Below are 20,634 nucleotides of genomic sequence, written 5' to 3'. Positions count from 1 at the left end.
CTGTGTGCCTGGTTCACTCTCCATTCCACTGGACGACCTCCATAATTAACACTAACACACTGCATCAGCACGAGACTCCACAGCCCTGCAATAAAAAGGTGTTTCTTTAGCAGACTAACGTGTCCGTCTCAAAACGCTCATCCATTCAGTGTCACTCAACTCTTGTTCTTACACTAAGACTTGTGGGAAAACAGTTGAACTCCTATGCTTATACATTCAAGGTAATCATCCAAGACTTATGTCTGGACTTATTCCAAGGCTGTTTGCTGAATTAACTGCTACGGTTCTTTCGTGTGCGTAGTGACTGTGTGCTTTGATAAGGTTTGAGAGCTGATTACTGATCAAAAATACGTTTAACAGTATGAAAATTAGGTCTTGAATGTTATGACGCTTGAAATCAAATTAAAGAGTAAGTTGTTGCATCTTTACAGAATCTTTAATCGGGAGTTTAAAAAAGGATTCACTGTTTTGACATTTTGTCTTCAGAACTGAATACCTTGATTGTAATTCATCAGATCTTCCGGGTCCAGTCAGATCAAGTGATATTGCAGAACTGGGTAAGTCACAAATAACTTATCTCTGTAAATGGTACATATATATGTATACACATATACATATGTATCGGATCAAAGTTGGGGTGCTGTTAGTAAAGACAGCAAAAATAATGTTCCCTCATCCAAATGATTCTATGTAAAATCATTACAAATGTTGACGCATTTTTGTAATTGTTAAACAAATTTAAAAATCTTCGTTTTGACTTGGCATAATCGCATAATTTGATGGATGGATGTAACATTACAGTATATGGTAAAGGAGAGAATTGCTATTTTTAAAGATAGTGTGAAAATGTGTTTTTCCCACTCAATATTTCCCTATTAGTTTCTAAGACTTTGGCTGCCCATGTATTTTGAAATGAGTGACAAAGGCACCAGATTGGGAAATACAGTAATATAGTGAGTCAGAATGTGAGACAAGGGCTTTAGTGTGGCTAATGGTTTAAACCACATTGCTATGGCTGCAGTTGGTTCTGGCAAAGCAGGACGGTGTTAAAATAAGGAAATAAATATTGCGTGGGTGGTTCTGGAGCAAGGGCACTATCACTGCTGTATGCGAGTGTCTGCAAGTTTCAGTTACATTCTGGGATCCTCATTTAAAAAGCCTGACAAATCAAAGAGCCAACAATTCGCTGACCCCTTCATTGCCCGGGTGAGACGGCGTCGCATATCAGTGTGCGGATCCACATTTCTGTGGAGCGAGGCCCCATCGGTGCACTCTCACTCCAGACAGGAACTTCACCGCCTCGGCAGTCTCATCCCCATCATCGCTGACCTGGCTTTGCAGTCTTGAAAGTCTTAGTGGTTATTAAACAGAGGCTAAGTCTGGACAAGAGTTTGGCTGTGGCCAAGAAGTACTGCTGGCAACTCATTGGGGGCCTTAGCTTTTTTAAGCCCGTTAATTGCTTAATGGAACAAATAATTAGGCTACATGAATTAAAGTGACTGGATGATCAAGATATTGAGTATTTTCGTATTTACCTTCTAGCACATGTTTCAGCTCTCTGAGGCTGGGGACACCCCCCCGCAGCAAAGACCGTTAGTGGCCGACCATCACCTGTAGTTACTGCGGTGTATCCCACACATGGTCTGTAGTCACCCACCGTTAGTGGTTCTTTCATTCCTGATTCAGTACTGATGTAGTATCAGTGCCAGCCTTCAGTCAGAGTATGTATCAAAGACTGTTGTCTATACCATCAGATCATCTCAGCAGACCATTGGGAGTCTACCCCCATTTTAAGAATGACAGGTAGACTCTAGAACTGACAAAAGCAGATTAGTCTGCTTGGCTATGGTGGTAGTTAATTATTTAAACTGCACACTCTTAAACTGCCTACTTTAAACTGTTTAAACTGCATGCTCTTAGCACTCAGAAGGAAAGGAAAGATAACAGATTGGACCCTTCGAGACCAAGACTGAGTTCCCCTTGACATGGAATAGGTGCAGAATTCTGTGTTACTGAAGAGAACTTGAAGGTTGCCTTGTTGGACATTAATCATTGAGTGAAACCTTGATACATTCTTCATCTTTTTTTAAATTTGTTTATCTTTTTCATTGATTTGTATCTGCCTGGAAAGTACTGAGATCTCTGCATGTGACTGTCTTCAAAGGCATAATTGTAATTACAGTCGTTATTTAACAATGATGATGATGATGATGATGATGAGGGGTTGTTCAGCTATGGTCTTCAAGGCCCACAGTGTCTGTAGGCTTTCATTCCAGCCCACCACTTATCCACCTAATGATTGCTTTGATTGAAACAGTGTGGACCTTCCTTTGCTATTTTTGAGAATGTTGCTTGTTTAAAATGAGTTGGAAAACATTTTGGATTGCAGCCTTGGAAGGCTAGACTTAAGCAACCCTAAGGCTAATTGTCGTTCTTTAAAGAGGTAACTAGCATTTTCATAAAACATGCGATTGTGTTTGGATAGATGTGGGCAAACAATAACAAATTCAATCCCATCCATCTAATTTCATAAATACAATACTCCACTAAAAATAACTGTTGCTAAATTGGAATATTCCTATTTATAATTCCAGTAATAATTCATTATCCCAATAATAAAAAAGAGGTGCAATGCATTTTTATATTAAATTCTGAATTGTCTGACCAGTGCGTGGGTACAGCCACACCCATATGTATTTTTTTTTTCTGTTTGCTCTTCTCATGTTTGTATGTGTGTCACTATGACCTCACAATGACCCCTTTCCTTCTCCAGCAGCATTCTCATTGGTGGAGAAGAAAATCACTGTGGGCACCTAAAATAAATAAATGGCACTTCATGTGTGAAGGTGTTGTGGAGTGCAATACATACCGAAGAACTTCATACTTCATACTGCCATCTCATTTGTTTGTTTGACTGTGCAACTTTGCTCTTTGGTTCTGTGCATACCCAGGTAAGAGTCCTTTTTGGGAGATTGCATGGTTTTGTCAAAAAGCGACATTGTAAAAGTGGCATGCATGCATTTGAAAGGACTAAATATTAGACAATAAATAAATCGCATACTCTCTACAATCACATTTAAACTTGATCATCAAGTAGTAAAAACTATGCATATTATTCTTGTTTTTCCATCATGTGCCTGCATTTATATTTGTTCACAACCTCTGAGTAAAAACAGTGTAAAGTTGTAAAATTGCCATGTTATTTGTTTTGTTTCTTTACAGTGTGTAATACAATGAAGATTGCTCTCATATTCATCAGTATGCTGGCAGCTGCCACTGCCTGGCCAGTATGTGTTATTATTATTTTATTTATTTATTATTATTATTCGTTCCAGTGATGCTACATTTTCTTCCATACCGATTTTGCCCAGATATCAAAATGTATGCACATCACATAATCACAATTACAATATTATCACAAAACTTAATAAATTTAAAAAGCTCTTTGCAGCAGGTAATTATTGCTTAAATAATTTTCTTTTAGCTGATGTAACCATTCTAACTGGTATATATTCCACGTAGCTGCAGAGGGAACGTCCAGCCAGATGGGACAGCCGTGGGGCCATGAGGGTGAGCAACAAACTCACCTTTTGTGGATTGCATGAGCTATAGCCTTGTTTCCTTCCTCAATCCAGGCTTTTGCAGAGAGCACTTCGTGGATTCTCTGCATTACCATTACTGTCTAACGCAGCGGCATGAGCGCGTAAGAGTTAGCAATAATGTTTAAGATGGGATCACAGGTCTTGATCGCTAGGTGGCAGCAAAGTATCCTCAAGTCATGCGTTGATCCTTGTACCTGCTCAGTCCTGCTTATCCGGAGTGGCTTCTAACTGGCAGAAAACATGCTCTTAAAACATTTGCACAACACAGCTTTTACTGGCGCAATTCAAGGAAGATAATGTAAAGCAAGATAATGTAGTTTAAAAAGCAGCACAGTAACTTATGAGTTTGCAATGCATTATAGTTGTTTTAACTGAACTTTGTACCATTTCTGCTGTTTTCCATAGGACAGAGATTCTGTAGACACTGACACAGCAATTGATTGCTTGGAATATGTCAATTCCTTGTTATTAGTATTCTTTCTAGTGTTATTCTTGTTGTTGCCATTATTATAAATTAGTAAGAACATGAAAATGCAGTGTCTGAATCAGTCTCTGAACAGGCATGGTGGAATGAATAGCTTTTGAAATTTAACATGCACTTTAACTTGTATTCAAACTTCTGCATGAACAATTCTCTACATAACAGTACTTACAACACCTGTAGTCAGATCTCAGTCATTCAGTATCAATACAGTTTACACAGAGTGATAGATTCATAAGCTTAACAGAAATTAAAAATGTGGCCACTGTGATGAGAAAACTGTCCTTATGAGGCTCGGTCTTGATCTCTCTTTCCCAGGAGGTAGACGAGGAAGATGGAGTAATCAAAGCAGGGGGAGAGACACAAGAAGAAAGAGAAGGTGGAGAGGAGAATGGGGCAGATGGAGAGAGAGGAGAGGAGGAGAGTGAAGAAGGAGCAGGAGGCCAAGAGGACCCAGAGGAGGAGGAGGAGGAGGGTGAAGGAGTAGAAAGAGAGGAAGAGGATGGAGAAGAAGCTGAAGGTGAGAGGGAGGGTGGTGAAAGAGAAGAAGAGGAAGAACTTGAGGAAGAACGCGGACAAGAGCGTGAGGATGGAAATGAGCAGGAGGAGGAGGAAGAGGAGGAAGAGAAGAACAAGGAAGGAGATGGGAATGGGGATGACAAAGAAGACGAGGAGATGGAGGAAGAAGAGGAGGAGGAGGATGGTGAAGGAGGAGGGGATGGAGATGGAAAGGACAGTGAGGAGGACACTGATGAAGGGGAGAAGGCTGAAAGAGGAGAGGAGACAGAGGGAGGAGATGAGAATAGTGAAGGGCAGGAGGAAGAGGAGGGGGAAGAAGATGGAGAGGAGGAAGAAGAGGGAGAAGAAGGGGAGCAAGAACATGGAGGAAAGGAGGAAGGTGAAGGTGGACAAGGTGGTGAGGAGGTAAGAAATGAAACGTGACAATTATCTAACTCCTTCCAAAAAGTTATTTGAGAGAGTACTATATCGGCACTGCAGGGTTAGTTTTGCATAACTGTTGGCAATGATATGTTTGTGTACACGTCTCTCTTATGATAGTGATGATGGTGAGTAATGACATTAATGAATTGTTCTCTGGCTAATGATAGAATACCTATGAGTAATTTGTCCGGCTGCGGTAGAAATGTTGCATTGATTTGTTGATGATAGTGACTCACATGCATCAGATATACGGATGGATACCATGAGTGCTTTTCATTCTATCATTTAGCTCAGTTTGTGTGTGAATTTATGTATATGTATATGCATGTATGTGTGTGTGTGTGTGTGTGTGTGTGTGTGTGTGTGTACAATGCATATACAGGTGCATGTACACATGTGCATATGCTGTGTATATGTGTGTGTATATATTGCATGTCAACACATTACTTAGAATTCAGTTTTAAGATTTCATTGTTTTGTTCCCAGGAGAGGGGTGACAGTGACAGTACTGGAGAGAGTACAGAGGACACTGAGGAAGAGGAAGGTGATCGAGATGGTGAAGAGACTGAGGAGAATACTGACGACAGGGATGGTGAAGAGACTGAGGAGAATACTGACGACAGGGATGGTGAGGAGACTGAGGAGAATACTGACGACAGGGATGGTGAGGAGACTGAGGAAGCTACTGACAGTTCAGATAGAGATGATGAGGAGACTGAGGAGAATACTCATGGTGAAGAGACTGAGGAGAATACTGACGACAGGGATGGTGAGGAGACTGAGGAAGCTACTGACAGTTCAGACAGTGATGGTGAAGAGAGTGTGGAGGAAAGTGAAGATGCAGACAGTGATGGTGAAGAGACTGAGGAAAATACTGATGACAAGGATGGTGAAGAAGCTGAGGAAAAGCCTGGCAGTTTGGATAAAGACAGTGAAGAAACTGAGGAAAATACTGACAGTTCAGACAGCGATGGTGAAGAGAGTGTGGAGGAAAGTGAAGATGCAGACAGTGATGGTGAAGAGAGTGAGGAGGAAAGTGAAGATGCAGACAGTGATGGTGAAGAGACTGAGGAAACTATTGAAGAAACCGGAAGTGGTGATAAAGAGACTGAGGAAAATACTGACAGTTCAGACAGCAATGGTGAGGAGGCAGAGGAGGAAAGTGAAGAGTCTGAGGAAAATACTGATAGTGAAGGCGGTAAGGATGAAGAGACTGAGGAAACTGTTGAAGAAACAGGCAGTGGAGATAAAGAGACAGAGGAAAATACTGACAGTTCAGACAGTGATGGTGAAGAGACTGAGGAAAATACCAATGAAGAAAGTGATAGTGAGGAGACTGAGGAAAACACTGACGGCTCTGAGAGTGAGGGTGAAGAAGAAGAAGAAGAAACCATTGAAGAAACAGGGAGTGGCGATAAAGAGACTGAGGAAACTACTGACGACAGGGATGGAGAAGACACTGACGAAAATGCCGACAGTTCAGACAGTGAGGGTGAGGAGACAGAAGAGGAGAGTGAAGATATTGAGGAAAATACTGATAGCGAAGAGAGTGAGGGTGAAGAGACTGATGAAACAACTGAAGAGATAGGCAGTGGTGATAAAGAGACTGAGGGAAATAGTAATAGTTCGGATAGAGACAGTGAGGAGACTGAGGAAACTACTGAGGATAGGGATGGTGAAGAGACTGAGGAGAATACTGACGACAGGGATGGTGAAGAGACTGAGGAAACGACTGAGGACAGGGATGGTGAAGAGACTGAGAAAGCTACTGACAGTTCAGACAGTGATGGTGAAGAGAGCGAGGAGGAAAGTGAAGATGCAGACAGTGATGGTGATGAGACTGAGGAGAATACTCATGGTGAAGAGACTGAGGAAGCTACTGATAGTTCAGATAGAGATGATGAGGAGACTGAGGAGAATACTCATGGTGAAGAGACTGAGGAAGCTACTGATAGTTCAGATAGAGATGATGAGGAGACTGAGGAAAATACTCATGGTGAAGAGACTGAGGAAGCTACTGATAGTTCAGATAGAGACAGTGAAGAGACTGAGGAAGCTACTGATAGTTCAGATAGAGATGATGAGGAGACTGAGGAGAATACTCATGGTGAAGAGACTGAGGAAGCTACTGACAGTTCAGATAGAGACAGTGAAGAGACTGCGGAAGCTACTGACAATAGGGATGGTGAGGAGACTGAGGATGAAGATGAAGATGCAGATGGTGATGGTGAAAAGACCGAGGGAAATACTAATAGTTCAGATAGAGACAGTGGAGAGACTGAAGGAGATGAAGGTGATTCAGAAAGTGATGGTGAAGAGATTGAGGACAATACTCATGGGACAGACAGTGATGGTGAAGAGACTGGGGACCATGATGAAAATACAGACAGAGAAGGTGAGGAAAACCTTTATGGGACAGAGAATGATGGAGAAGACACCGAGGACAGTAGTGAAGATGAAGTCAGAAAGTAGCTTGGTTATGATTAAAATATTGACACAAACACAGAAATTATGTGGATAGGGAAGATGGGGTGGAGGAGGACTTGGATGCTGAGAAGAACAATGAGAATTAGCGTGGAGAAAGTGCACAGTGCTAAAAGTGGACGTTTTTGTAATGTTGTCACTAAATTCATACAGCTTTGTAAACTGCCAAAATTATACAAGCCTGTTGAATAATGCTTACATGTTATAGACTGACTTACAAATAATTTTATATTTGCTATGAGGTTATAATGTTTAGAAAGAAAACTGTCAGATGATATGCATCTGTCTTATGTCCCTTAATTTCATTTTGAGAGCTAATGGTGAATAATTAAGCATGAATGAATAAAATGATAATGTTTTTCAGTTTCTTGGCATGCACATACAAATGCATTGAAATTATGAATAATTATGAAAATGCTGACTGAGTTTATAGCCATGGTAGCACAATTAAAATATTAGTCTTTACTTGTTCTTTTTTATCTTTGTACCAAATTTTTTATATTGTGTACCTGTCTTTGTCTGTTTCGATGTCCTACTTACATGAATAAAGCTGCTTTTTTGTACACTTGTCAATTCCACTTTTGATTTGTCGATGAGATGTCTCCATGTGATTGTTGCCTTGAATTTCAAAGAAATACAAAACAAATACAATCAGCACGTACTCCAATGCAAATTCCAGTACAATACTACTGCAGTAGCATATATAAGCAATATAAATGACACACACCTATATTATCTACATTTTTGTAGCAAACCAAATTTGTTCATGGAATATTTTTCCATTCCCATGATAAAAATGTCAGTGTCTCAAATATTGCACTCCTATTTTCACCTTCCAGATTTAGGTTGTGTGGGTGGCTACTTGTTATTTTAATGTTATAATGACACAATTAAATGTGGGATCAAATTTAAGCGCATTCATTATGAACACATGCATTGTTCTGGTGTTGCATATATACTGTTAGATGAAATTTAGTCACTGAAATAGAACTCAGAAATTACAGAGAAATGTATCTCCATTATAATTTGCTAAATACATTTTCATTTTAGATGTGATGACTCTCAGCATTGTGAACTGGTTCTTGAAATAAGGGCATGGTAATAAGATGAAAACTTTGGTGTAAAAATGAAGAGTAGCCATACAAGCAAACACATATTTATTAGACTTGGCGCAACCCTTAACTGGTTACAATGATGAATAAGATATTTCCTTTTTTCTCTATATCCTAGATACCTATTTATTGTCACCTTCAGAGCAGCCAATCACAGCTTGTCACCCCTTTAGGTACATTTATTAGTCAATAGTGCCTCTATTGTTGTCAAGGGCAGTGATTGTTTTGTAGTACCATGGCATGAATATTACTGTCACTGTAATAATAATTATGATAATAATAACAAAAAATAAAGTTTGTATAGCACCATTCACACGCCATACCCTGTTTATTTAGCTGATCTTTAAGCATTCTACATTGATAAAAGTTAATGTAATTGTGAGATAAACTGTACATCAGATAATATGATTTTGATGTGGGCTATGATGCTCGTTAATCGCTTGAGCTAATATTTTTTAATATATTAAAAGTGGGTGAAGATGAATGAACTGGGAAACATGCATTACGAAACAAAAGTTGCGAAGTCATTGTAATCCTGCAGAGATAAACTGCTGTTCAGCCCACAGAGAAAATTGAACATGGGCGACGTAAATTTAGCGCAATGAAATTGCCAAGGCAGTGATATAACATGGCAGGACCCTATAAAATGAGCAGCATTTTCAGGGAAGTCAGAACACAAACCCCCGAACCTTCTTGTTCAGCAAGACGTCAGAAAAGAAATTCAGCGGTAACTACTACCTGTTTATGCTAGATGACTCACTTTGCTAACATTCTGCATTGGAATTCTTAACATATAAGACTGAATTACTGTTTGTATGATTATTTACAAGTAATACTATTGGCACACTGTAAATGTCAGTAAAATATAATTAACTGTGCCTATTTTCATTTTACATTGATCAGTAAGAATGGCTTTTCCTTTCTGATTGTCTTCCTCTAACCCTTATTTCTACCCTCATCTTATGAAGACATCATGAAAGCCTTTGTGCTTCTCTGCATTTTCCTTGTGAGTGCTGCATCAGGGATGATGGTAAGTCATATGTTGTATTTCTTTTCTTTTTTTTTTTCTCTGAACAACAATTACCTCAGTATTCAGACCTTTGAGTGAAGTTAAACTGAAGTTAACAGCACAGTACTGCAGTGTTATTTAAATCTGAAACCCCTAGTATGAAATGTTGAACTACAGACTGATGTATCACTGATGCTGGTTGCCAGGGTGATTTTCACACTATTGCTGAACAGCTTATCTCATTGGTTACTCTTCTCAGTTTTCATCATTATAACTTTATGCTTCCTGATCCAACCAGGTCTTCCGTCATCCATTCCGTGCTCACGGAACCAGATGCTTTGATGAGCAAGGGGTAATTGTTTTACTTTGATGGATCTAAGTCCAAATTCATCTACTCTTCCCAATGCTAGTTATAATATTTCATGCACACTGTACCGACAACTATGGTCATAAGCCTTTCCAAATGTGCACTGCCACATATTCGAGTTAACAGCGTTGTGTAAAGTAAATAAAACAAGAGCAACTGCCACACTGACATAAAGGTCAAGGTGCGTCAGCCGTCAGGTTTATGTTGAAATCTGTATTTCTTGATGGTATGGAGTATGTGGTCCTGATTTAAGTCATTGTCCATGTCCATTACATAGATGTTCTACAGAGGTCGTGCATTCCATGATGGATATTACGTCTACAAGCACCTTTACGTCTTTCCCCCTGGCCAGTATCCCAAGGTCGATTCACCGGTAAGCAAACCGCATGGCGGTCTCTTACCGGTCCTTCGCTAAACTGGTCCTTTGCTCATTTGAAGCATGCAGATTTTCCTCCAAATATGTGTTTTGAATTCTGTGATCTAGTGACTGGTGTATGGTGGCATGCTTGCCTTGGCTTCCCTTGTCTAATCAGGTTATACAAGTTAACTTAGGGTTGGGCTCGAACAGTGTTGTGCTCATACGCACTTGTCTGGGAATGTTGTTAGCATGGTCTAACAACATGGTCCAACTTCTGTTCTGTTGAGCTGGAAGTCACCCCGGATAAGAGCGTCTGCTAAATGCATATAATGTAATGCGAATACTTATGAACAAAAACACTATAAAAAGTGCGATATCTCTACAGGTGTTTGGACATCACTATGTGGTGGCCGACAATGAAAATGACACTGACAACAACGGCGCAGACCACAAGAACCAAAACGACAGCCCCAACAACGCTGCCTTGAAGAACAAAATGTGAATTCAGGAAACGGGGAAGAAAGAGATTCTTCAGTTTAATGTTATTAACACTGTGTAGCTCACTTAGAAACAATAATCGTTCGTCACTATCGCTTGTAACCCCTTTGAACGTCTGACAATAAAAGAAATAATAATAAAATAACCTCATAAGCCTCCTAATGTTCTTGCATTCCTGCTCTTTCAATATCTTAGAGACTGCACAATACATAGACTTTAGCAGCATTGATGCAATCACAGCTTTATCAGTCTATCAGTTGCATATAAGCATGCTCGCTTGTGTGTCTTTTTAAGACACCAAAAAACAAACACATTTCTGTCTATCTAGTGATATCGCTACACAATTTTGCAGGGTGTAAAGTACATTGACCGTTTTGTTTGCTAATCTTAAATGTTCTTGTAACTTAATCCGGTTTAAAGAGCCTATAGTGTCTCAGGAAGACTCGTTTACACGTCTTCAGGATGTTATGCCTGCTACTACCGTTCATTCCATCCATCAGAACATTCTTGTGCTAGCAGAGTTGTTGCCTTTATCAGCCTTTTCGTTTTTAGCTCCAGGTGGATCACTCCGTTGGGTCCTGGCAAGTATAAAAACACGCTTTTTAAATTTCGCTGCCTTGTGGCGCCCGGTATCCTTGCAAATATCGGTCATCATTCATTTAATAAGCTTGCGTTCTTATAATGGCCATGCTTAGTCGTAAAAGGTGAAACCTGATGAATTAAATAGCCTTTGGTACATCTTTTTCGCCACTGAAGATGGCTATGTGTTTGTATGGGCACATGCTGACGAGATTCAAAAGCACAGCCCATAGCGGTTAGCTATCACTCTGCCACCTGTCTGCATGGGCCTGGAATTGTAACTTTAACCCAACTCGATGCGCGAACTCCGCCCGAAATTTTTTTTTAACTTTATTTGTTACTCGACCTGACGCGAAGGGATGGGGTCGATCGAAAGCGGTAGCAATTACAAAACCGACTACTGGTAATAATGAAAAAAAAAAAATCAAAATCTCAGCATATTACAACCAAAATGATCTGTGCAAGAAAAGATTAAGGAAATTCAGCTCAACAAAATGAGCAGCAGCTTGCTTTTCAAGGGCAGTTAAGATAAGCCCTTTATAATATCTAAGTGATTATTAATTCATTATCCCAGTCAGGTTTGACATATACAACTGCCTTAAGAATGTTAGGCTTAACTATAAAAGCTCATAGATCATGCCGTAAGTACCGGCCGGTTAGCTCAGTTGGTTAGAGCGTGGTGCTAATAACGCCAAGGTCGCGGGTTCGATCCCCGTACGGGCCAGTCATCTTTTCCTTCACTTTTGGTCCTCTGTGTTCTAAACTATTAAAATGGTGACCACGATACAACGTAACGAACAAACACGAAGGATTTCATAACCAACAAAGGCGCTTCAGTTTCTCATGCTAAACCTTTAAAGTGATGTCCCAGTAACGTTACGGGCAGTCTTCCCATACAGGCTAATCAGTAGCCTACTCGTGGCTTCTTGTGCCTCACAAGGTAAATTTAGGCTACCCGAGAAGCTCCCAAGTTGCCCCACTTTAAACAATATCGGAAAGCCCCAATTAAAAAAATACCCATCTTTGTAATAGCCTACGGCAAATCCCCAAGCATAATTTGCCTGCTCGACGAGAGTTGTACAACTCACATTCTGAAAATTAATTTTTATTTCATCTCTCATGTAATGAAATTATAAATATTTCAGATATTTCAGACATCTGAAATAGTAATACAGAAGTTAAGAACAGCTGTTGTGTTATCTTTAAATACAATGGACTCAAGTCTTTGAATCAATTAATTTCGTTTGTCTTCATGTCTGCTTGCTTCATGTAGGCTACTGAAATTGACTGTTCAAATTCATATTTAATATGATATGCAGGTATGCAGCATAATTAAAGAAACCACGGCAATGTGCAACGCTATCCACACATCAGACCTTAGAGTGCACTAAAAATTTACAATAACACAGTATGTCCGCTTCCGTAAGTGCTATTTCAGGAAATGCTTTTCAGGGACCGATCTGTAAATACTTCTGTCAAACTTCTCTAGTCGGAATTTACTGTCGTATCTCAAAATGAGTTCTCCAACAGCTACTTTTTTGCTAAGCGTAACTTCCATCTTGTGTCATATATTGGAACATATGAGGCACCATTCATTCCGGTGACGAGAGTATAATTTACTGCTGTTTGTCAACTGTTGTTGACCAGGATAGTTGACTCCCCTCTGTGTTCACGATGCTTTTGTAATTAAAAACGTATTTCTGACATCTAAATTTAATCACCTTTATTTCTATATTTTCTTTGGTACATAATCCTCTAATTTAGGTAATCCTCCAACTCTGCAGTTATCGGAAGTTACACACGCATGCGCAGTAGCAGAATCGGCTTGCAGCTATGTTCCAACCGCAGTCAAAAAGTGAAACAAAGTGATCATTACAGTCTTAAGGCGTTTTTCATGCAGTCTTAATCTCTCTCTCATTAATGAAAGCGTGTATCCAGCAAAGCCGTGACGAGCAGCCGTATTTTAGGCATCCCAAACTGCCAGGATATAGAGTACCAGAAAGTCCGCCTATGTAGGGGAAGTCCCATAAGGAAATCCCCCCCCCTCAGTGCAGGAATATTATTTCGAAATTGAACGCGCCCTATCTCTTACACCGTTGACCTTCTCTCTAAATTAGCAGAATTGCGGTGGAGCTCATGACAACTAACTCGTACAACAACTCGACTCCGTGGTGGAACAGCCTGGGACCCCTGATGTCTTCGCTTGGGATCTGATTCTGTTGGATACAGCCGAGGAGGACCTGGCATGGAGAGCATAGTGGTGGCAGACGAGATGTTGAAAAACAGACTTAAGAGCATCAACACGTTGAACGCGTTCTGTCACGAATCGCGGCATGAAATCGACTCGCTGAACCGTCAGATACACATGAAAGACAGCGTAATTGCAGATCTTAAAGCGAGATTGGGACGATACGAGGGTACATGTCTTAATGTGGAAGGAGAGGAGCCCGTGGTGTTTGGTCCTTCTAAATCACTGTTGGAGAATTTGTGCAAAGAGATCAGTAATCTAAAACAAAAACTGAAAGACACTGAGACAAGCGCTGCGCAGCAGTCGGAGACAAGCAAATTAGTGAGTAAAGTGTTTTTTTAATGATTGATCTTTCACCTTGTATAATTTCGCTAAATGGAATCTGTGGGCCGTCAATACAAACGTGACCTCAAGTGGTTAATATCGGTGAAATCCAAATAAATAAACATATTTTAGGAAATATGGCCGTTTGCAGTAGCCTACGCCTTGAAACGTAGCGATGAGTATCACACATCTGATTTGTGTGTTTTAAAGACTGAAGGTTATGAACAGTTTGCATCAATTTACAAAATAGGTGGGTTATTTTGTGCTTAATTTCTTTGACCGTTGCCTGTGCGCAGTGCTGTCGGTACAGGTGACTGCAACATTCAGTTTCACGAAACGGGATAGACTCGGTGTAAATGTTAGCCTATGCATATTTAACGCTGAGTGGTTGCAGTCTTGGTTGCGATATGAACATTGTTCAGTATCTGAATCTGGACAATAAGTCACCATATTCTCGGAATGCGAGAAGCGCACATGACGATATATCACTTAGTTTCTCCGACATTCAGAAACAATTGCTTTTCTCAATGCGCAAATAGCAGAGAGAGCTTCAAATCAAAGCTGAACAATGAGACGTGTTTTACACGATGCACCCCTACGTCGTTAAGAGTGGATCTAAATTCGCTGGGGGTAACGTTATCAGGACCTCGAAGTCTTATGTAACTTGTGACATACAGGCCGCTGCATTGCGTGGAGTTCGCCCGTTTAGAAGTTTTATGAAAGGAAAGCTTTGAACACAGTAAAATGTCCATCGAAGTTGCCTTCAGTCAGTCACGATGTATCAAGTGAGGAAATTGACTTTTGCTAGGATGAGTCTTTACAAGGCTTGCCAAACAGAAGAAGCTATTTTCCTTACAAATCAAAAATAATGACAGTGGTTTCATTAAGCAAACGCATTGTTTAATCAAATATTGAATGGGGATTTCTACACAGACGTAACAACAGTTTCAGTGTTGAGTGGCAAGTTACAGTTCAGCTTTGCCTCATAAAATGAGTAAAAAAATAACCTTCGGAAATTAAAACCAGCACCTGACTTGAGTCAATCCAGTTTAGTAAGAATGATTCAATAAGCAAACTGAAATTCTGTGGCTTAAGACTGCTTCAAATAGGTACGATAAGATAATAATCTTAGTTGTGAGCCACAAAGAGTTTGAAAGTGGCCTTCAGCTTGGAGCATTAGGCCTATAGTCACAACTGAAGACATGCACTGATGACTAATATGTAAGTATTAGGTGAACTGTGGAAGACAACATAATTTGTAAAAATATTTTAAAAGTCCACCTCATTTAAATTGGTAAAAGGACTGTGTAAATGGATCATTGTAGTGGCCTAATGGCTTTATTTTAGAAAAAATGAACTACAAGTGACACATGACAAGTGACAAGTGAAGCTGCAAGCACACCAAGTAAAGAGCCCTTACAGGTCAGAATTATACAATAAAATGAGATAAAATTAAATAAATATTGTTAATTCAATAGCACCTTTCATACAGCAACTGCAGCTCAAAGTGTTTTACAAATAAAATGCCATTGTCATTCTTGTCATTCGAGAATGTCCAAACAAACACCTTCCTTAGGTTTTATCCTCCCTTTGAACATCTCAGTTTAAACTGTGACTAGTCCCACCTCATCTGTGTAGGGGGGGAGGTGGGGGTGGCGGGGGGGGGTTGTTGTGGTTGTGAAGGAAATAACCAGTTTACAGTTGCTCTAAATTCAGCGTGTTGTGGGCAGAAGTGGCAACGTGGGCCGGCTTACTTTGCTGTGCCGCCACAAACAGACCTGTTAAACTGAGCTCTGTGTGTGTGTGTGTCTGTGTGTGTGCCTGGCGTTCCCACAGGAGATCGGACGGCTGCAGCAAGAGGTGCGGGAGAAAGACCGGGAACTGTGGCGGATCGCCAACGTACCGCAGCACCAGAAGGACCAGGAGATCCGGAGCCTGCGGCAGGCTCTGTCGGAACAGGAGCGGGCCCGGGCCACCGGTGCCGTGCTGTGCACCTCGCTGGCCGAGGAGGCCGACCAGCTCCGGGGCCAGCTGGGGGCCACCGTCAGGGTGTGTCAGGAGCTGCTGAGGAGGCTGGAGAGGGAGAGCCAGGGGGATGGAGCGGCGGAGCACCGGCCACCTGACCTGCAGGCCAAAGAGGTGAGCTTTAGGGACAGGGAAATGTGTCCTGGTCTTCTACCATCTGTGTAGTACTATTTACCAATGCTACTGTTTACATTCATTACATTGTTGTCATTTAGCACACTCTCTTATCCAGAGCGACTTACATCAGTTGCGGGTTTTTACAATGTTATCCATTTATACAGCTGGATATTTACTGAGGCAATTGTGGGTTAAGTAAGTGTTTGAAACCCATAACCTTGCCCAAGGGTACAGCAGCAGTGCCCCCATGGGGAATTGAGCCGGCCACCTTTCGGTGATGAGTCCTGCTCCTTGACCATTATGCTACACACCCCCCCCCCCCCCCCCCCCCCCCCCTTTACATTTGCATGGAGGAACTTGGCAAGCACTCATACCTTGAATAACTTACAAAGCAATGGCACAAACGTAGAGATGACAGAGACAACACATGACCGTGCGAACAACAAAACATACAGGAAGCAACAAGCCATGTGATTTCCATTATCATTGCAGTGGCATATTATTACAGCAGAGAGGGTAATGGCAGTGACTCATTGCTGTGTTTACAGAACATGCTGTTGATGTTGGTATCCTGCCCGTACCTTTCTGTGGGATATTTAGCCCATGATATCATCTGGTTTCTTGTTTCCCTTTTTATCCAGTTTGCCGACTCCTCAAACACCGGTCATGTCAACACCTTAGTCTGCAAACTGCAAGAGGAAAACACAGCGTTGAAGCAGAGAGTCGCATACGTAAGCATTTTTTAACACCGTTATTTCTGCGTCGTATTCATCGTGTCTGTCACATTCCTGTCTCTCTTGCGATCGCTCTGATGGCATTGCAGTTTTGGCCATCATTGTGATTTTGAATAGGACACTTAAAAAGGTCAAGCAGATTTATCCTGACTTAGGTGCATGACTTTTGGAGGAGTAAACAGCTCAAGCTTGCGTTGTGCCTGTGTCGCTGAGGTGAATGTGGGGACACAGCAGAATACACAGTTACCAAGCGTGTTTCGCCCCTCTCTCTCCCAGGTCGAGAGCCTGAACGCTCAGTGGCAGAAGTATGACTCAAGCAGGGAGGAGTATGTGAAGGGGCTATGTCAGACGCTGAAGCAGTTCGAACGCCTTGCTGGTCCCGGGGTAGGGGCGGGGCCTGGGACGGGGCCGGCGCCGGCCAGCGGCACTCTGCTGCAGCAGGAGATAGCCAGGCTGAACCGCCTCCTGGAGGAGAAGATGAACGATTGTGCCAAGCTCAGCAGGGAGCTGGAGGACTCGAGGATAAAGAACAAGGAGCGCATCCAGACTCTCGAGCAGCAGGTGAGTACCCACCGCGCCACACCCGGTTTGTGTGGAAGCCGCAGTGGTGTTCAAAATCACGTTTCTGCTGCAGTAACATTCTGTCCCGAGCTTGGTAGAATGCTGTACACTAAATCCCATTTCATTTCCTCTTCAGGTCCTCATTTACACAGACGATTTTAAGTCGGAGCGTGCCGATCGGGAGAGAGCGCAAAGCAGAATCCAGGATCTCCAAGAGGAGGTGCTACGGCTACAGCAGAAACTCCACAAAAAGCAGGCAAGGACCACACCTCCACATACCTCCACCCACCTTTCCAGAGGCTTACATTTCTGGCCTTCCATGATCAGTGCGATGCTAAGCAAATGTTGAACGAGCTTGTCCGTTAATTGCACAGGACCCCAGAGATCCTCCGGTCGCCTGCTGGGTACACAGGGGAAACAGGATCTCCGCTGCATGCCCGCAGCCGGAGCCTTCCGAGCCGTTGCTAGGAAACGCCGCCGACCAGCTGGCGCCGCAGCGGCCCGGCGGGCAGCCTGGGCAGGGCGCGGGCCGGATCGGTCGGTGCGGCATCTCGGACCTGCAGTGCCCACGGTGCTTCACCGCCTACGACGAAGACCACACGTCCGAGTACCTGAAGCACTGCGAGGAATGCGCCAATTTGTGACTGCAAAAGGGGCCCGGCGGCGGGAGTAATCGGGAGTAAAACCACTAGCTACACGTCCGACACACGCAAATTCCAGGGCTCACCTGCTCACCCTGGCGTAGAAATACTCAGCTACTGTTTTGGACTTTTTTCCTAATGCATGTATGTACACACAGGTTGTATGGATGGGAGTTTGCCATTTGCTCATCCACAGAGTGTAAACATGCCATTTTTCCTTATGACTGTTTTGAAACAGCAGGGTTGCACTCACATGTCATTTAAGCTGTCATCCATGACAAATAATCAAATCCTATAATTATTACAGCTATATATATTCATCTATTGTTTACAAATAATATAAGGGGGTGTTTGGTAAATCCAAAAGCAAGCCACTCTGACAAATGGTCGGACCCAGCACAAAAAAACGATATACCTCATCCAATTTTAATATTCTTCAGTACTTTCTGTATTTAAGCATAATCTGTTATTGTGTACTCTGCACTTTCTTGACATCAAAAGTATGTTGAAAGAGTGATTTTCCAAAACAGATCATTTTAGATTAATGTTTGAAAATGTATAAGCTTTTTTGTGGTTTCTTATGGTACTGATGCTGCTTTTATGATAATGAATGCTGGTATGAATATGATAATTATGAATATGATGCTGTTAAGGTTATAATTATTGTTTCATGAATTTTATTTTTATTTTATTTGTAACAGATGCAATACCTTACTTGCGTTTGTGATTAAATGTGATATATATATATATACAGTCCATAAATCTGCTGCCAGTATCTGGTTAGCTCCTGCATTTGTAAACATACGTGAAGATGTAAAGACTGTAAAGTAACTTACTTAAATTATGTATTTTAAAATATATTGCAAAATGAGTATTGGTGTTATGAATCAGTCCTTAAATGTGTTGACCTGTTTACCTGCACTACCTGGGGGGGTGCACGCTTATTTCAAGAGAGGTTGAAGGAGAACCAACTGCCCACCTTCTAAAAAAGCCAAGCACTCAAACTCAAACTGCCGCATGGTTGCAGTCCCACTTTATATACATGCAATGAGCAGACGGTGCCATTTCTGAGTTGGGCACATTAGTGGGCGAAATGACAAAACAGAGATGCCTCTGCGAACTTCAGTTTGAATATAAAAAACACAGTGAAAAACTTTAACTTCACAGCAGTGTTTCTGCAAAACAAGAACCCCCAGCAATACATGTTAGAGTTAGAGTTAGAGATATATTTGTTATAGACAGATGTACCACTCAGCAACAATCCCCTGCCACAAAACAATCTTTTTGGAGTCAGTATCTCACACCATCTATTTTTTTAGTCTGACTGTTTGGTGAATGTGTGGAGACCTCACTGTTCTACTCATTCACACCCACTTCGTCTAGACAGATGTTATTCTGCCATAGTCAGAAGGAAACTGAGAACTGAGAGCCTGACCACAGTGCATCAAAGGCGAGGTCATAAAGACAGAAAGAGTCCTTAGGGTGAATGGGTCTCCCAGTGACCCGCAGGTGAGTGTAAAAGCAAGCTCCTGCTTCACATATGAAAATTAATATTAAATTACAGCTATGTGGAAAAAAGTGTTGGTTAACAAACCACAACAAAAGTGGAGAAAATATTTTCCACCAAAAAATTATGATATTGATTTACAGTATGTATATATATATATATACATATATATATATATATATGTATGTAATCTGTGTGTGTGTACATACGTATACACACACATCGAGAGACAGAAGTTATAATTAGCATACTGTAACTTTTCCTTTTTCTCTAGAATACCTTGAAAAAGACACCAGACAACTATGCTGATGTGTGTTGTTTCAAGATAACTTGAATGCTAAAGAAAAGTGAAATAAAAAGCTGTCATTTTTGGATTGGCGTCCCTTTGAACTGTCTCTGAATCACCACGTATGATGCCTGGGAGTTGTTCTACTTGCCCAGCGACAGTCTGGGTCATTGTTCAGATGTCTATATAAGGAAACATGCGATGATAAGAATACCCCCCCCCCCCCCCCCCCCACACACACACACACACTCCCCACAACCCAACAAAGTGACAGGTTGGCTGGCAGGGATTTCCCTCTCCTACATCGCTGCTGGTGGCCTTCTATGGATTCCCCTTGATCTGCAACTGTGTGCGGCCCACCAACTTTCAGTGGAAAAAATGAGGTCAGGCGCACTCAGCCGCGCTGGGGAAACACTCAAAGTGGTCCAATGGCGCGCCCCGTGCCCCGCTGTAGGTACTGCTACCTGCGCCGCTGCCGTGGCAACAGCAGGTCCGCACGCAGTCAGACGCACGAGGGGGGAGGGGCCTGCTTTGAGAAACAGCCCTGGACAAGTCGCACGCCCATCAGCTCGGCGAATACGCGCACGGCGACACACGCCTATGACCGTGATGTGGATTCCCCGGGCAGACGTCCTGCCTGTCCACATTCTCCCACAGGAAGCAGGAGAAACCGACATGTCAGACAGCAAAACGCCCGTGCGCAGACGTGACTTAAATCATTTGTGTATCCAGAAATACAGGGAATTTCCCATAGGCCAG

General features: G+C 41.9%; 1 protein-coding gene and 1 non-coding gene across 3 annotated transcripts; both read left to right on the top strand.

Moving 5' to 3' along the window:
- Positions 1-12,082: 12,082 nt before the first annotated feature.
- On the top strand, positions 12,083-12,156 carry trnai-aau. The gene has a single exon. It is a non-coding gene; the product is annotated as a tRNA-Ile (tRNA).
- Positions 12,157-13,333: 1,177 nt separating this feature from the next.
- On the top strand, positions 13,334-18,487 carry tnip2 (TNFAIP3 interacting protein 2). Of its 2 annotated transcripts, none has more exons than XM_036517172.1 (6): positions 13,334-14,001; positions 15,844-16,143; positions 16,788-16,877; positions 17,157-17,441; positions 17,578-17,697; positions 17,816-18,487. In XM_036517172.1, exons 1-6 carry the CDS (start codon positions 13,678-13,680, stop codon positions 18,083-18,085), a joined length of 1,389 nt encoding a protein of 462 aa, XP_036373065.1. In that variant the 5' UTR covers positions 13,334-13,677; the 3' UTR covers positions 18,086-18,487. The 2 variants fall into 2 exon arrangements, with proteins under 2 accessions (XP_036373065.1, XP_036373064.1); XM_036517171.1 differs by having other exon boundaries at positions 15,841-16,143.
- Positions 18,488-20,634: the final 2,147 nt, after the last annotated feature.

Source organism: Megalops cyprinoides, chromosome 22, assembly GCF_013368585.1.
Source record: "Megalops cyprinoides isolate fMegCyp1 chromosome 22, fMegCyp1.pri, whole genome shotgun sequence".
Classification (NCBI taxonomy): Eukaryota; Metazoa; Chordata; class Actinopteri; order Elopiformes; family Megalopidae; genus Megalops; species Megalops cyprinoides.
Note: the sequence above shows the minus strand (reverse complement) of the source record. Positions and strands in the feature narration are given on the sequence as shown.

What these genes read in the sequence shown, in the direction of transcription:
- tnip2 (XM_036517171.1), top strand. Translation starts at nt 13,678, where the DNA reads ATGGAGAGCATAGTGGTGGCAGACGAGATGTTGAAAAACAGACTTAAG. An exon ending in AGTCGGAGACAAGCAAATTA is followed by an intron (nt 14,002 to 15,840) that starts GTGAGTAAAGTG and finishes GCGTTCCCACAG; the next exon opens with GAGATCGGACGGCTGCAGCA. An exon ending in TGAAGCAGAGAGTCGCATAC is followed by an intron (nt 16,878 to 17,156) that starts GTAAGCATTTTT and finishes TCTCTCTCCCAG; the next exon opens with GTCGAGAGCCTGAACGCTCA.